The 18,761-nt window shown below is 44.9% G+C and overlaps 1 protein-coding gene across 3 annotated transcripts in view; it reads right to left on the bottom strand.

Moving 5' to 3' along the window:
- mast2 (microtubule associated serine/threonine kinase 2) overlaps positions 1–18,761 on the bottom strand; it is a 237,522-nt gene that overhangs the window by 84,738 nt on the left and 134,023 nt on the right. For all 3 annotated transcript variants that reach the window (XM_080722675.1, XM_080722676.1, XM_080722677.1), the window contains exon 4: positions 8,727–8,758. In XM_080722675.1, coding sequence (XP_080578801.1) covers positions 8,727–8,758 — 32 coding nt within the window. The remainder of the gene's footprint in view (positions 1–8,726; positions 8,759–18,761) is intronic.

Here is an 18,761-nt window from a genome sequence, read left to right as displayed (position 1 = left end):
TTACCAAAATCGTCCTGATGGTGGCGCTAGATGGGACAGATGCGTTTTGATTACATGACTGTAGAGATACTGTGTGATTTGTGTGATTTTAGGGCAAAATCTGTAGGAGAAGTGTCCAAAAATGTGTCCAAAAATCGGCCTGAAGGTGGCGCTAAATGGGACATATCCATGTTGATGAGATGAGTGTAGACATACTTTGTACCGATTTGTGTGATTTTAGGGCAAAATCTGTAGGAGCAGTGTCCAAAAATGTGTTTGAAAAAATCGGCCTGATGGTGGCGCTATATGGGACAGATCCATGTTGATGACATGAGTGTAGACATACTGTGTACCGATTTGTGTGATTTTAGGGCAAAATCTGTAGGAGCAGTGTTCAAAAATGTGTTTGAAAAAATCGGCCTGAAGGTGGCGCTATATGGGACAGATCCATGTTGATGAGATGAGTGTAGACATACTGTGTAGTGATTTGCGTGATTTTAGGGCAAAAATTGTAGGAGCAGTGTCCAAAAATTTGCTTTAAAAAATCGGCCTGAAGGTGGCGCTATATGGGACAGATCCAAGTTGATGACATGAGTGTAGACACACTGTGTACCGATTTGAGTGATTTTAGGAGGAGGCCCTGGGCGCAGACCTATGGGCGTACCTCACCTCGACAACAGGCAGGATGTGACGCACCTCAACGCTTGGCAGGATGTGACGTCACCTCCACAAGGCTCCATGGCCGACTCTCCACACCCTCTAGCCCGACCTGGGACACCCTCCTCGGCCACTTTCCGCCCAGAGCCGGCCTCTATATCTCCGTGACGGAGGGTGTTCCCACTTTGTGCGGGAGAGTTTTTCAAAGGCAGGGACAGGGGAGATCAGCCCAGGGGCTCCTTGGAACGGAGCTAGCTCGGGCTAGGAGCGACCGTTCGAGGCGGGACTGGTACCCACGCGTCCGGCTCGGGGCCCCGGAGCCAGCCGTGGTGGAGCGCCGCCTGGCGGACGCACCGCAGTACTGCAGGCGGCGGAAATAAGGCCACAGCTCGGCCCCAGAGCCACCTGCAGGGACGGGGCCGGCTCCCAGGGGGTCCCCGAGGGGTCCCCCACGCTCGGGGACCCCCGCGGACCACCTCGCAGCCCAAAAAAACCCGGCCGAAACGGCCAAACCCAGCCCGTCCACCGCATCTATAGCGGATACCCAAGCTCGTGGCCGTGGGGCTAACATATTGTATATTTACTGTATGTATACCATTGTGTTTCATGTGTATAAAGTTAACATATTGTGCATTCAATAATATGCTATTAAAATAATAGATGAATATGATCATGCTTTTATTTTAAACATGCATGTACCACTGCCATTTATAAACATAGTTTATTAACTGACAACCAATGTCAATACTATCAATCTAGCACAAACAATCTGCCAATTACACAATAATCATGTAAACAAGCTATTCAAAAGAGGCAGATATTTTATATTTAAAGACAAAATATTATTTTTTCTTTCTTTTTAAAAATACAATACAGATATAGATTTTATATAATTATTATTATTATTGTTCAACAATTTCGGGGACCCCAGTATCCCCGCGGACCCCTAGGAGTCACAGACCCCCTGTTGAAGAACCCTGGTGTAAAGCCTTTTATATCCATGTGTTACTTCGAAACATGAAGACGAACGGCGCTGCAGGGTTAGCACTATGGGTTAGCAGCTGGACTGGTCCAGGGTCTCCCTCACGCTCTGCAAGGAAGCAGCCTCTAACACAGGACCAAGAATTCCACTGCGCTACTAGTGCTACACTCTAGTCAAAATAAACTAAACTACTTCGCTATTCACAAAAACAAAGGTTATTTTGTGTTGTTGAAAGTGTATTCTCGAGAGTGGAAAACCTCTCAGCACCCCATCCACGCTGTAAAATACACTTTATGAGCAGAAAATAAAATAAAAAGTGCGCAAGTGACTTCTTGCCGCTTGTGGAGGTCACGTGATGTCTCTGCCTTGTGGAGGTGCCCTCTTGGCTGTCGTCTCTGCTCCTCTGCCTTGGAGGAATGAGGTCACTACCTGCCTCCCATTGAGCTTCCTGTCTCCCATTGAGCTCCATGGGCTACAGGAGTCTGCGCCTGGGTGCTCTCGGATTTTAGGGCAAAAATTGTAGGAGCAGTGTCCAAAAATGTGTTTTGCAAGAATCGGCCTCATGGTGGCGCTAGAAGAGGGCCATGTGAGAAATGAGGGGTGGGGTCTCCGCGCGCGGACGAATAGGTACCGGCCCCGGCTCTCCCGGTCGCTCCTAGCCCGAGTTAAGGCATTTTATGTGAGCTGCAGTGGAGGGGGTCCTCCACTGGGGGCGCCACCACTTTTGCATCCGTTCTGGAGCACCAGGAGTCGGTGGTCCCCGGGAATTCCCCGTGAGCAGCCCCGTTGGGGTGGTCATTTTTGCACATTTGGTCATTTTTTACACCTGGGGGTCCCCCAGGGACTTGGGGGTCCCTGGAGCTCCGGGGGTCCTTGGAGGTTGTAGTTTGGCAGGCAAGGAGTGTGTGTGCAAAATCTGGCATGGATCGGGGCAACGGTTGTGGAGATATGAGCAGGGCAAAAGTGTGACGTGTGACTGACAGACTGACGGACTGACTGACAGACTGACTGACGGAGGGACGGACAGCCGGTGGAGCTTTGTGCGGAGTGCAAGTAACTGCGACCTACGGTCGCAATAATATACGAAAAAGTGAGTTTAACACAGAGAGGGGAGAGGACTAGTGGCTCTTTTAGATTCATTACCATAATACTGTGGCTCAGTTTCAGATATTTTGTCTCCACCAGCTGAAGGCATGGGGGAGAGTATGTTTTCCTCTCCGTCCGTGCGTCCGTCCGTCCGTGCGTCCGTCCGTGCGTCCGTGCGTCCTCGCAGTTTGTGAGCGCCAAATCTCAGTCGCCGTTGGCCCGGTCGCTGCCAAAGTGAGCACACACATTCCCTGGATGCCAATCTAGAACCTCTGCCCTAAATTTTTCAAATGGGCCTTTTCTAGCGCCAACTAGTGGCCGATGTTTGCTAAACACATTTCTGTGCACTACTCTTACAGATTTTGTCCAAAAATCCTACAAATCGGTAGGCAATATCTCGACAGTCATGTGATCGACACGGACCTGTCCGATTTTGCATATTCCATCCTGATTGGCTAAGATTGGCTTCCAAAGTTTGTGGGATTGAGCCGTTTTGAACAAAATGCCTCAAATCACAAACGCAAAGTGCAATTATCATGAAATCGCGCACACACGTTCCCACTAGGCCGAGGAAGAAATGCCACTTAAATTTATTTTAATCAGCCTCATGGTGGCGCTATAACAGCCCGATTTGTGGTTTTACCTATAACTCCACCGATCAGTTTCAAACTTTGTAAGCGCACTCCCTAGAGGCTAAGGATAAACCTTTGCCCTGCATTTTTCACATCAGCCTTTTATAGCGCCACCTTTGGGCCGACTTATGTAAAACACATTTTTGGATATTACTCCTTGAGATTTTATCCAAAAATCATGCAAATCGGTACACAGTATCTCTATAGTCATGTGATCAAGTCCGATCCGTCCGATATTTCATATTCCATCCTGATTGGCTAATATTAGCTTCCAAAGTTTGCAGGATTGCTCCGTTTTTGAACAAAATGCCTCAAATCATCAACGCAGCTTGCGATTACCGTGACATTTGCCACACATATTCCCACTAGGTCAAGGAACAAATGTTACCTTTTTAACATTGTCCTGTTATAGCGCCACCAGCAGGTAGACTTTAGCAAAACACATTTTTGGAACACAATGCTTGAAATCATGCATGCAGCATCCGATTGCCATGAAAGATCTAAGGTGAAGAACATATGCCACCCTTTTTACATTGGCCTATTATACAGTAGCACCACCAGGACGCACGGCCTGGTGGAGACCTGTGCTCGGAAGAGCACTGCTTCTAGTTTTTATTGTTATAGTTTTTTCATTTTTTTTTAAAATCTTTTTTACAAGTACAAACATCTGCAAAACAGTGACTTCATGGCTGGTAAACAGAACACAGAACTTCGGCAATTATTACACAATCGGCAATTGTGCAGCTGATGTGTCTGAATTTCTAACTACTTACAACCTTTGGCCATTATAGGACAGAGAAAAGAAATTCAAAATGTTCACAAATGGCAGATCTTCAAGCTCACAACGCAAGCTGCAACACATTGTGAGCTTATAGATACATGGTATATTTTAAAATATTTTTTGAATAAAGCTTAAGTACAATTAAGTTCAGTTTGTGTTTATTCTTTGTCTATTAAAAGGTTCACTTATTTGGTGTAAGTTAAATGTTCTCAAATAGAAACATTCACTTTGACAAAATATCTGCCAAAACATCAGTAATCACTAATCAGTAGGACACTCTAAAATTGGGATAGTCATCGTGATGTAAAATCTGTGGCGCTATACAGTAACGTTTCCATGATATGGAATATTCTGAGTTGCCCTTCAAAGACCCATAGGGGTTGTATTACAAATCACAAGGCTGGTTAGAATGCATTCAGACATATTTGATAAGCCAGAGACGTGTGCCCAGGTGGACAAACACTCAAGAAAGGTGAAGGGTTGAAACGCTGCTTACGACCTACAATCCCTTGCTCCCCTGCAGAAAGCAGCAAGCAGTGTCTGTCTCACCGTGTATCAGGTCCGTACATCTCCGGTACACACAGTTCAGATGTCTATCTAACCAGTTACACTGCATGTCTCGTCATGGGCAATCTGGTGAACACCCATGTAATCCTAATGTGAGCTATCAGGATTATGAGGTCATCATTGTTTTTTTCTTCTCAGCACAGTGTGAATCAAAGCTTCCTGGCGCACGCACACACACACACACACACACACACACACACACACACACACACACACACACACAAGCTCACACTGGTATAAATAGGTTTGCATCCCTCAACAGTAGGATACTCAGCTGTTCTGGGATACGGACACACAAACAAACTGAAAGACCTTTCAACTTTGTCCTTTAGCCTTTAACCCCGTCAGCGAGCACTCTCAATAACTTGGGCTGGTGGTTGGGATAAGAGCTATGTATACACTGTAGACTGGCTGTGACATACAGTACTGTATGCATACAATGTTAAAATCCTGTCATCATAACATGCCTATAACATTCATCCCCGTTGCTGCCAGCAGTTGTGAATAAGCCCTTCCAGAGGCTCAGGGTTTATTCAACGATACATCCTGGAAAAAGATGTGACGGTGGTGATGATGAACACTGTACAATAAGTCAAACACATATATTGTGTACCCACATTGCTGTGTGTGTGATTGCGTGCGTGCGTGTGTGTCTGAGCCCAGGCAGGCGCCAGTGTCACTCAAGTCAAGCATGACCCAAGGTGAAGTATCCCTGAGCACTGTAGGTGAGAAACTGACAATGTGACATACTAGCACGATACAGCACAGTCGTTAGCGAAACATATCTAAGAGTTATGTTCTATCATGCACCTGAAACTGTGTTTTCGTTTATATCAACTACTAATATTTTCAGGCAAATGTTGCTTTATTTTAGTCAGTAGAGACAGGAAGCTGAGGTTAGAGAAGGGGGGGGTTTATTCACTTTCAACAGACAGGTCTCAAGTTAAACCCTTAAAATAAACTGACAATTCTAAGAAAATAATTGAATAGTGTGCTTGTAGATCTGCTATTTTCATTACTTTTGTGCAACAGATTTAGGGAGTCTTACTAGTAAGATGCCTCAGGGCGACATGCAATCTCGTCCTAAAGGGCGAGGTCGCGCCAATTCTTGGTCATTAGTAAAGCCAAGCAGGACCTTGGCTAGTTAGGGCCTGGGTTTGATGCCTGGGGATCTCCATATATGGGCATAAGGGGGTGCCCTAAAAGGGCATCATCTGGGAATGCCCATACTGTATACGCAAATTATGGACTTAATATTAACGTTTTCGGGGAAGGTAGGGTGTAAATCAGAGTAAATCAGGCTCTTGGGCCAGTTAGGGCCTGGGATCAGAAATCTCCATATATGGGCATAAAACGGATGTTTCTGGGAATGCCCATATATTTTTATTTTATTTTATCCTTTATTAATAATAATATGTATCCATAATCCATATGCATACAATATATTTTATGCCCAACAGAAAGCACAGGGAAGTCACACCGTTAGTTGAGCCCTCCTTGTGTCTTTAGATATCTTGGAAGTTTCTCTTCAGACTCTGTTTGTCTGTCTGTTGTACAACCGATTTCAAAATACACCAGTTGGTTAATGCAGCCTTGGAAAAAATAAATATACATCAGATTTTCTGCTACATTATTACGCATCCAGACCTCTCAAATCATTTGCGACAGGTCTGTTTTCTGTCCCAGAGTCAAAACCAAACACGGAGAAGCAACGTTCAGTTTTTATACACCAAATATCTGGAATAAACTCATCGGAAACCACAGATCTGGTGGTGCAGCAGCGGTAAATGTCCTGCCCACCACCGCGGAGACTAGGGGTTTGCATCCTCTGCAGTACAGCCGGCTTGGCCGAGCGCTCCAACAAACACAATTTGCCGCGTTGGAGGGTGGGAAGCCGAGAGGGGAGGCTGATCTGTCTCTGCATTAGTGACCCCTACAGGTTGGTTGGGGCACCTGTCCAGCAGGGAGAGGAACTGGGTCAGATAATGTGTTCCTCTGCACGAGCTACGCCCTTCTTTTTTTTTTTCTTTTTTTTTTTGGGCTTTTTGCCTTTATTTGATAGGATAGTAGGCTGACAGGAAATGGGGAGAGAGATGGGGAATGACATGTGGCAAAGGTCGTCCGGATCGGGAATCGAACCGGCGACGCCAGCAGGCATCATAGCCTTGTATGTGGTACGCGCCTTGACCACTAGGCCAGCGGGCGCCCCCGAGCTACGCCCTTCTAAAGAAATCCCCTCACTGCACGGTGAAAAGAAGTGGCTGGCGTGTATCAGAGGAGACACATTGTTGTCTACAGTATGTCTACACACTCCCACATCACAACATGTGAGCATTAAGTAAACCTTGCCGAGCCTCGAGGCCCATGGGGCAGGAGCCTATATCCCGTTTCTGTAGCGCGAGGCAGCTTGATGTACAAGTAACCACGACTGTCATATGCACAACGCATGACACGCTGTGGGCTTGTAGACCGGTGTAAAAAGTGACAGGGACTACAAATGCATGTGGTGAGGAGTCTGGCGATAAAGGCGTGACAGTGACTAAAAATGAGTGTGGTGATGGGTGTGGCAACACCTGTGTGACAGCGACTACAAAGTGTGACGACACACAGTGACTACAAATGAGTGTGGTGACGAATGTGACGACACCAGCGTGACAGTGACAGGGACTACAAATGGGAGTGCTGACAGTGACTAGACTGTAAATAAGTGTGTGATGAGTGTGGGGAAACAGTCTGGCGTGACCATGACAACAAACGACTGTGCTGAAAATGTGGAAATTGGCAAAACAGAACAAAAGGAAAAAGGATTGGGAGTGAAAAACTGAAGGCCTACAACCAGGGGTGTTGTGGTCGCTACACAGCGTTCCCACAGTATTTTTTACAAGGCACAATTGACTACTTTGCATAACAGGTTTACCGTTGAGCATCCTCCTAAATGCATGTGCAATGCACAGGGACGTGCTGGGCCCCTGATTCAGCCCGGGAAAAAGAATTGGAGAGGCCCTCATTGCGCGCTATAGAGAGAGATATAGTAGCTGCTGCTACTCAAAGATTTGCCATTTCAGATCATGACAAGTGACAAGCCAGTGGGCCAATTACATGAGTTATATTTCGTCGTTGTCGGGTGGAAACCTTGTATGTCCAAAACCGTTTGTTTTGTATTTATCATTTAAAAAATGATTTAAACTAATGAAAACAGCAGATCTACAAGCACACAACGCCTCGCACCGCGAGGCGTTGTGTGCTTGTAGATCGGCTGTTTTCACTACTTTTGTGCAAACAGTTTAATTTTTACTTTTGTGCAAACAGTTACATTTTTTCCTAATGGACGGCCTGGACCGGCCGGGAATGAACCGGCCGTTCGGGAGTTGTCCCGCTTTTCCCAATGGCCAGCACGTCCCTGGCAATGCATTACCATTACCGTTCCCACAAAAACATTTTCGAAATCAGAGCTGAACACGTTTGTGTTTGCTGCTGCGCTGCCATTTACTGAGGCTTTTGGTTAATTTCACTTTATTTCTGTATTGTATCCATCTCAATTCATAATTTAGGCATTTAGCTCTCTGAATCACAATCTTTTAAAACTGCATTTAAATGAGAAGTTAAATGTATTTATTTTGCACTCTGTCTTAATGCTTTAAAGGTTTATGCAAAGCACTTTGAATTGCCTACTTTGAATTGCCTTCCCTGTAGTCCCTGTCAGTTTATTTGTGTAACACGAGTTGTGAAACGTGTTACACAAATAAACTTGTAGGTCTGAGTTAATCATGTTGGCAGACCTCTTACTCAGTGCACTGAATTGTCTTTCAATCCTCCATCATCACCATCTCATCTTCACACATTGTGGAGTCCACTGAATGTGTACAGTGTGTACACACTCAGTACAGACATACAGACATGTCAACCTAGCAGTACGCGTGGTGGTTCATTGCAGCACTCCTTCAAGGCCTCCGTTCCATTTCGAGATGGAAAAATACAGCCAGAAACACAGCTGGTGCTCCACATCATGAGACAAGGAGAGAGAGGAATGATGGGTACTTACAAACTGCCCCTCCTCGGAAGGCTCAGCTCCTTCTGAAATGAAAGAGAGAGAGAAGAGAGAGAGAATATTTAGTATCTGGAACATTGCTCTGTCAGGTTGATTAAACATTGATTCAGTTCGCATTGGCTCTGACAGCTACTATAGTTTTGAACTCGGGGACTCTTTGAGTGCCATAAGAACATGATGTCCTGTCAAGTTGGGGGAGAAATGCTTGCAATCCCACACATGACCAACAGATGTCGCTGTGACACAATGTGTATGAAAAACTCTTCCACCATTATGTCATACCCTTTCTGACAGTGCAGTGTGGTTCAGAATTTGGGTGGCTGACATGACGTGATGTATTTAAAACAATGTCTAAACTCACACATGTAATTGTTTATCACGTTCGCTCACAACACTTTTACATAAAGGAAAGAGAGAGCACACACAGTAACAACACAGTGTAAACTCTCAGAATAAAATGAACAGTCTGTGTACCCAGCCTAGGGCAAGGGTCTTCAACAGGGGGTTTGGGACCCCTAGGGGGTCCTCATAGTTACTACAGGGGTCCTCCGAATCTTTGTGTGATAGAAACCTTTTTATCCTTTTTTATATTAACCACTTGAATCCTAGTGTCCATATTTAGAGAACTTTAGCCAAAAATAGCAGATCTACAAGCTCACAACGCCTCGTGCTGCGTAGGGGTGTAGAGGGGAAAAAGAGCAGACTAAGTACAGAGTGAAATGTCAAGTTATGTATTGACGGTTCAAGTGGTTAAATACGTATCTGAAAACACAAATTGAGATGAATCTAAATTACAAAGATGATTGTGCTGTCAAACAATGAAACTATGTGGAATCTATGAAATAGTTGTGGGGGTCCCTGCTTCATCTCTCTCTCAACTAAGGGGTCCTTGGCCTGAAAATAATGAAGACCCCTGTACTAGGGAATAGAGCATAAGGCTAGAGAGGCTAGACTGGTCTAAAGCACAACGTTTTATATCCTCAGAAGGCAGAATACGTGTCATGTCTGGTCAACAACAACACTACTAATTCCTCATTGGTATTTACAATAGCTAATAAAAACTAACCCTAACCCAGTCTGGGAGGAGTAAATTGACAATTAATTGCAAAGGGCCATAATCAAGAGGCTCAGTTCAATGGCTTTGTGTCTGTGCCTGGAGGCTGCCCAGCTGCAGGTTCCACACACCACCACAAGGGGGCAGAGCAGTCTCAGTATGATACAGCACTCTGCAGTCTACAGTGTCCACACAGTTCAAACTCACCTGCTATAGGACACATAATATGTCAATACAAGTCAAATAAGGGTGTTAAAATCAACAAATGTTTGCATGGAGCTCAGCTTTTTAGAAGCTTTGAGAACTTCCAGTATTATGTATACAGCAAACATATGTAACACATGTTGGGAGTGGAAAACAGGCCAAAAACATCATGTCAACATAGCAGAGAGGATAAAGAGCGGAAAACTAATCTAATATTGAGCCTGTTAGTGTAAGACAAGCTTAATGTAGTTCCAGTGTGGATTAGATTTTATCAACTCAGTTATCCAGTAAATCATATAGGTTCTCCTATTGCTGTCTTGACTGCAAACCGCTGAGAACAAACATCTGTAAGCCTAGAATCTGAGGGTGTGCGTGTGTGCGTGTGTGTGTGTGTGTGTGTGTGTGTGTGTGTGTGTGTGTGTGTGTGTAAGAGACATGGTAACCCTGGTTTACCAGCTTGCCAATGTACACTAATAGCTGTTAGAAAAACAACATTATGGATAATGTTCAGCTTTAACGCCACAAAACCAGCTGTGGTTGTTCTATTAGAAGTGCTCCATCCAGTGTCATTAACAATATTCTCTCTCTCACACACCTGCGCACACACGCACGCACGCACGGCACGCACGCACACACGCACACACATATTATCAGTTCTGTTTTGAATGCAACATTCTGCAAATGAATTTCATTTAATCAAAACAGAAAAACACACCATACTGTAGTAGGTCTCTAGAAGGTAAGAATCATACAAAATCATACAAAAAAGAACAGCCTAACTGAGCTCGAGTTACAACTGATCGACCTTTTCTTTGACGATGGCTAGCCAGATTGTACAAAAAGTGACACGTAACAGAGAGACAAGAGAACGAGATGGTTCAATCTAATGATGACACAGACACAGGGACAGAGAGGAAATACATAATGGTTTCAGGACTGTGCAGATCATGTACCAGGAATGTTTGATTTCCCTACTTTTCAGGAGGTAAAGTGGCCGCTTGGGAGACCAAACGTTCCTGGTTCGATCTCCGGCACCCTCTGGGTTATTGTCAAAGCGTCCTTGAGCAAGACACTTAACCCATAACTGCTCCCAATGCACTTTGGTTTTACCATTTATAATCTCTTGGTGGGTGAACCGCAACTTTAAGAGCAATATGGTCACTTCCAAACTGCACAGTGCACACTAACCCACACACACACACACACACACACACACACACACACACACACACACACACACACACACACACACACACACACACACACACACACACACACACACACACACACACACACACACACACACACACACACACACACACACACACACACACACACACACACACACTTGTTTTTGCTACATACTGAGGACTTTACATTGACTTCCATTCATTTTTCTTCCATTCCTGTGGCCTTACCCTAACCCCTAACCCTAACCCTAACCCTTAACACAACCCCTAAATTTAGTGAGGACCGTAACTTAGTCCTCACTTTCCAAAAATGTCCTCACTCTGTTGGTTAAAAACTATTTCCGGTGCTCACTGGGTAGTAAGAACGGGTACACACACACACACACACACACACACACACACACACACACACACACACACACACACACACACACACACACACACACACACACACACACACACACACACACACACACACACACACACACACACACACAAGCACTTAGCATACAGACACACTCAGTCTTTCTCTCTCGAGGCAATATGGCTGTGTCATCAGGAATCAGACAGGCTCTCTCTCTCTCTCTCAACCGTCCATCTCAACATCTCTCTGTCTCATTTGCTCTTTAAAGATAAGCTAATGGACATAATGGAGTTTAGTTGGTACAGGGTGACTTGCTTAAAGCGACTTTATTGCTAAGGTCTGCAGCATAATGGTGTGAGTTTCAGTATGTGTGTGTGTGTGTGTGTGTGTGTGTGTGTGTGTGTGTGTGTGTGTGTGTGTGTGTGTGTGTGTGTGTGTGTGTGTGTGTGTGTGTGTCCGTGCGTGCGTGCGTGCGTGTTTAGTAACTCTGGTCAATTGTCAGTCAGGACCCCTGCGACACATCTAGATAGATGTAATCAGATGGGAATGGACAGACATGATTGACTTTGTGTGCAATGTGTGCACATGAGTGTGTGAGTCCCTGTCACTCAGGCAGGACAGATAGCAGAGCAACAGTGATCCTATTAGCCCTATAAACAAGATGCTGCACAGTCCCGCTGGGACAGGAAATGAGTTGGGCATGTATCAGAGAAGAGACCACCCCTTGCTCTCCTCTACACAATCCCCTCCCGTGTACACTCGTACAATAGCAGTAGTAGTGAGGAGGCAAGAGAGAGGGTAATCTGAGAGGGATTTAAGCAAGCTAGAGAGAGAAAGAGAGAGGGGGAAGAGAGAGAGAGAGAGAGAGACAGAGGGAGAAAATGAGAGAGAGATGGAGAGAAAGAAAGAGACAGACAGACAGACAGACAGACAGACAGTGGATTTAAGTACATCCTTTATGCTCCAATCCATCCAGCCACAGACCTCTTACAACAGCCCTGTAATGTGGAATGATGCTTCTAGCATCCCCCACTCCGCTACACTTTATTGCATTATAGGGGTTTTTGCGTGTACATTTGTTGCAGCTGACCCCCTCTCCCCTCTTTACCCCTCAGGGTGATGTTCACCCCGTCCCCACTCCAGACTCCACAGAAATAAACCACGAGAAATAGCTAATAAGACCCCCCCACCACACACACAGACACAGTCCTGTGTTCCTGTCATATAAAAGCACCAAGCGAGCCCAGTGATGAAATTACCCACAGTGACAGTTTGGATGGGGGCCACACGACACACACAGCCAAAAGCAATCTGCCCGATGGAATACAGGCATCAATATTAGGCTCTATAACTAGCCAGCATGGCGGGGAGAGAGAAACACACAGACAGAGAGAGGAGAGGAGGTTGTAATGTAATTAGAGAGAGAGAGAGAGAGAGAGAGAGAGAGAGAGAGAGAGAGAGAGAGAGAGAGAGAGAGAGAGAGAGTAAATTGACAGGCAGGGGAAATGCAAGATAAAAGCTAACAGCCCAGTCTAAACATGGGGGGAAGCCAGAATGAGCCTTGTTATTGAACAGTAGGTTCATCTCTACCAGGGGTGCCCACACTTTTTTGAGCGGTGGTCACAACGCTCCTATACGTGGCCGTGTGTGTGGGTATGTATGTCTGTCTGTCTCCGTGTCCGTAGCCTGCAGTAACCTTTTCTGACCACACATGTTAAGGGAGGGGCGCTGTTGCGCGCACGCGCACACACACACACACACACACACACACACACACACACACACACACACACACACACACACACACACACACACACACACACACACACACACACACACAGTTCACACGAGTGTGATTTTTGACGTGACATCTACTTTTAAAATGACTAGCTAAACATGATCTACCCATCAAAAATGTTTTAGCTTAGGGCCTGAGGGGGGCTTTGGAATAGCAGCACTGACGTTACATTTTTGACAAACACACTTAGCCTACTGTAAGGGGTAAATAAATGGGAAATATTGGGGGAAATGTCTTCATCCCATTCTGTATGGAAGTGGTAGGTTTTGGGGTTCTTTGTAATGCTACTGACTTTTGAACAAAGTATTGCAATGGAGGTTTGCCTACTTTAGAAGCCATGAAGGGAGCTGACAGGCCCTTTTTGATGTTATATTGACACATTCTTTTTTTATTTTAATTATATCTTTTTAGAGGCATGTCATGTGGTCTACCTGCACACCCTTGGTGATCTACTGGTAGATCACGATCTTTGGGCACCCCATCTACCTTTTGGGCACCCCATACTGTAGGATGTTGGGTGTTCAAATGATGGCTGGTTTGTGCACATGTGTGCGAGTGCTTTTAACTGCATAAATAAACATGCACACACATCGAGTATTCCGTTTTGTTTTTTGTGTGTTTTGAGAGGAATGCAAGATTGAAATCCCCATGGTAGTATTGTCTGTTAGCAACTTAGCATATTAGGAAGAGTGAATTTAAATGAGAATGTGTGCATGTGTGTGCGTGCGAGTTGTGTGTTATTGACAGTCCCACGGCCCCCCCATGGGTCCAGCTAGCTGGTGGCAGTGTGCCATGCCCTCTGCGCCCACCGTGGCCCTGGACCCCCCCACGATGCCGTGCCAGGGAAGTGACTGACAGGAGGGGGAAAGGCAGTGCCAGCAAGCCAGGCACATGCAAACGGATGTGACATGTGTGTGCACAATGTGATGAAGTACGGTCATGTGAGGAATGGGCACACACTGTGACAGCTCCTGGGGAACACCAAACCAAGCTGACAGGAGACAGGACAGATGGGACAGACAGATCTAGACAGGAGGAAACATCACAGGGAAAGTGACTGTAGCATGCACTGCACACACTCACATAACTTAATCAGGGAGAGGTAAGATAATTACTTGTAAGATTGCACCTTAGGCCTACTCGTGCACATACCTGCCATATGTGGACCTAAAGTACAATTGTTACCACTTATGCACCTAACCTCTTGTACACATACTCTGTATCTGCTGGTCTTATGCTATGTGCAGATGTAGACATCTTGATTTTCTTATGTCTTCATTTCTATTAAATTATCTTCTCCCTGCCCACCCATCTCCTTCTTTTTCGTTTTTTTGGAAAACAACAAAAGGATGGAGCTCACACAAATACTAATTCCACCCACTTCTTTATACCTGTAAAGCATTCATGTGACAATGAAGCTGGTTCCGATTCTATAACCACATCAACCGTAGCGTCCCTATGTGGTGTGTAGATCTTACTCTCTCTCTCTCTTTTTCCATCTCTTTGGGTCTGTGCATTCTTCTCAGCTCTTTGGGCCTCGCTCTCTGTGTGACACACAGCAGTTGGACAGGGTGACGGAGGACACTGTGGGCTGCCAACCATCTTTAATTGCCAAACACGTCACACCCACGGCCAATACTACAACCAAGATCCTCACACCAAGAGCCTCAGCCAACAGAAGTAAACACAGTCGTACACACACACACACACACACACACACACACACACACACACACACACACACACACACACACACACACACACACACACACACACACACACACACACACACACACACACACACACACACACACACACACAACAACACTCTCACCAAGAGCCAAGAGAAGTAAACACATTCAGTTAAAAAAACAGAGCCGTTCTTCATACTGAACTCCATTTACCCAAAGCAAGAGGCCATTAGACTTGAAGTAACATGAGAAGTAATGGATTGGTGAGTGCCTGTGTGCAAGTAGAAGAAGAGACACAAAGCCAGTGAGAAAGAGGCAATGTGTGTGTGTGTGTGTGTGTGTGTGTGTGTGTGTGTGTGTGTGTGTGTGTGTGTGTGTGTGTGTGTGTGTGTGTGTGTGTTGCATGCACACGCAAATGCATGTTGTGGATAGGTCTGCGTGCTCTGGCCCAATGCAAGCGAATAGCGTGCGTACACTGTGATACAGTATGTAGCGCACACGGCGGCCCTATCGTAATAGCATGTTTAAGCCCAGCTAAAAACATGCAATTAACATGGCGATGTACGCGACCCCTCGCTCCAGCAGAGGCAATTACAGCCGGCGATGAGGCGAGCGTTCATTATCTGTCTCTCTGAATACTGATGAGCACGCATTCTCACAACAAAGACAGCGGGTTATGAAGCAACACAGAGAAACAACACAGACAGAACTCTGACACTGGAAGACAAACAGACTAGCAGGTATAGGAGGTATAAAACAGCTGCCACATAACGTACTGTAACATTTACAGACCAAGGCATGGACATAGTATACGCACTCACATTTGCAGATTATGCACGGGCACACACATAGACATACACACATTAAACAGTTTTTTGTTTTCAAAGTCAGCCAGACAATTTGTTTTTGTTATATGTATATATTTTTACATTTTAGTTTATAAATTGTTTACATGTTTAGTTTGTATATTCATGATAAATGTTTAAGATGGGCAAATAGTAATACTCGTTAAATGTAAAGTGTGTTCTATGAGAATGAAAAAGTTCTATTTTTATTTTCTTTCTAAACTCGAAAAGTACCTGCAATTCTGGAATGGCCCATATGCAATCGTGTGCGCAAGTGCACACACAACCACACACACTTACCGGTAGCTGCTAGGATGTATAATCGACGCATCTCCTAATGAGGTCTATTGACCCTTTCAGCCTTGGGTTGGAAACCCTGCTCTGATAAATTGATCCCACCAATGACTCATTAGCTAGATGAAGAGTGGATTGTGTTTACACTCGGTTCTCAGAGAAGGCATGGCAACAAATCATTTCTCTGACGTTTTATTGAAGGAAATATTTGGAAAGGTTGTAATGGTGATTCACCTTACTCTGAGCTAGTACAGCATTGCTCAAATAATGAAGGAAGGTGTGTGTGTGTGTGTGTGTGTGTGTGTGTGTGTGTGTGTGTGTGTGTGTGTGTGTGTGTGTGTGTGTGTGTGTGTGTGTGTGTGTGTGTGTGTGTGTGTGGAGATGAAAAAGCTTAAATCAAATACCAACAGGAGTTGAGTTCATTCATTGTGCAAATAATCAGCTCAGGTGAATTACCAATGTTAGTATATAGTTAATCTGAATCCAAGCAGTGACCCCATAACATAGTATGAATACCAAAAGGGTATACCATAAGCACCACAATATAGGAAGATTTAGCTTTTTAATTAACTTGCTATTGTGTGTCGTTGTGTGCTATTGCATCCCGTAGCTCTGGTATTTACTTTACAATTGTGTAAAAATTTACACATAGGGGTCCATCAGACACTCAGGATTTTGCTGTGTACGAAACGTGCTGATGCTCAAGTTCCCTTAGATAAAAAAAACAATTCAACATGATTGCACTCAACGATCCCCTCCTGACTATCAGAGATGTATGAATATTACAACATTTGGTAGCTGTTTACAGAGCCCTGGACCCAAAATAACACAATAAATGATACTGGAATGAGCCGATTCAGGCTCTGGGGCAGAGTGAATACACCAAGTGAATCCATCAACAGCATCTAGAGGAAGAATGCTAATAAAGTTAAGACCTTTGCGTAAGGCTGGGTGCTGGGAAATGAAATGGTACTTCAAAACCACTTAAACCCTAAATACTTTGTTGACCGGAATCAACAAGGGTTCTATTCTCAGCCCCCAAAAATGTTTTCCCTTCTTGAAAATAGCTGATCTACGAGCTGCTATTTTCACTTTCTTGCCAAATGTTCGCCTATCATGACATACCTAGAATACGCTAGGGTTCATGTGGTTAAGCAGCAGCGTAAAAGCTCCCTCTAAGTGAATGAGCTAATTGTCCCACGGCTGTAGCAGTGAAAGCCTCTCTGAAGACATGCATGGTGACGCTAATGAATCCCCTGATAATGCTTAACGGCTAACCTGACAGCCTGTCTAATGGCGGGACCTTCCCAACGGGACAGGACTTTCTGATAGGTGAGTGTGCACGTAAGTGCCTCTCGGCCTGCCCCCCCGCCTGTGTGTGTGTGTGTGCGCGCGTGTGTGTGTGTGTGTATGTGTGTGTCTGTGTGTGTGTATTAGGGGCAACGCGGAGAGATCATAAATGTGTGTTCTGGGTATGAATGTGCACACAGTACCATTAGGATTCACCAGGGCCACAAACTGACACATTAACTCCTTCTCTTGGCCACTAATGGCCAAGAGAAGAGTGAGTGTGTGTGTGTGTGTGTGTGTGTGTGTGTGTGTGTGTGTGTGTGTGTGTGTGTGTGTGTGTGTGTGTGTGTGTGTGTCTTGGAGAGGTATATGACATCCATTTAGGTAAGCTTTTAATCTTCTAAATGAGAGAATATAATTCAACGTCTGCACCCACGCCAACAGTGGTCGTTGGGAATAATTGCCCACATCCAGTAAGCACGGGTGTGTGTGTGTGTGTGTGTGTGTGTGTGTGTGTGTGTGTGTGTGTTAACTGTTATTGCACCATTCTAAGGAAAAGGGAAATGGGAGTTCCATCATTTAACTTGATAGAGAGTAAAAAGTACAGAGTTGGACTGTTGGCTTACATTTTAAGTGCGGGTAGACTGGGTCTGTAGCGTAATAATATATTATGCCTACGGCTAGGCAATATCTCTAGTTCTCCAATAAGACAGATATATTTAAATAAAACCAAATGAAAACTCAGAGGGATAAACTAATTTTCACTGTTACTTTTCAACACTTTGTGAAGGGAAATATCCAACCAAACCATGTCTTCTTCACAACGTTTGCTCTTTAAGCTGCGTTACTCAGATGCTTGTCTTCACTTAATGACGACCCATGAAACAAGGAGGCAGGCTGTTAATTAAGATGGGTTAAGAGTTACAGCCCTGGAAACAGACGTTAAGTAGTAGACACGTCCCCTTGCAGGTTGAGACCAATTAAACCTATTTCATACTTCATCGTACACCGTTGTCACGCGGTCAAAATAGCCTTAAAACGTGTCACCGACTATATTTGCTATTTTGGATCATTTCCACCTATAATGACATGCCCAGAAAAAGGGATGACGACAGGGTTAATGTGGTTAAGCAGTCAACGCACTGTGCCATACAGTAGGATAAGAAGATGTCTCTGTCACATGGCAGTGGCATGGAGGAACATTCAGAGATTCAGAAAGAGAGATACAGAGAGAGAGGACTTCCATTATTGAACACAAGGCCAGATGTGGTTCCGCTCAGAGGCTGTCAGGGCCCTCTT

Source organism: Nannobrachium achirus (assembly GCF_963921795.1).
Source record: "Nannobrachium achirus genome assembly, chromosome: 1".
Taxonomy (NCBI): domain Eukaryota; kingdom Metazoa; phylum Chordata; class Actinopteri; order Myctophiformes; family Myctophidae; genus Nannobrachium; species Nannobrachium achirus.
This window is presented reverse-complemented; position numbering and strand designations above follow the sequence as displayed.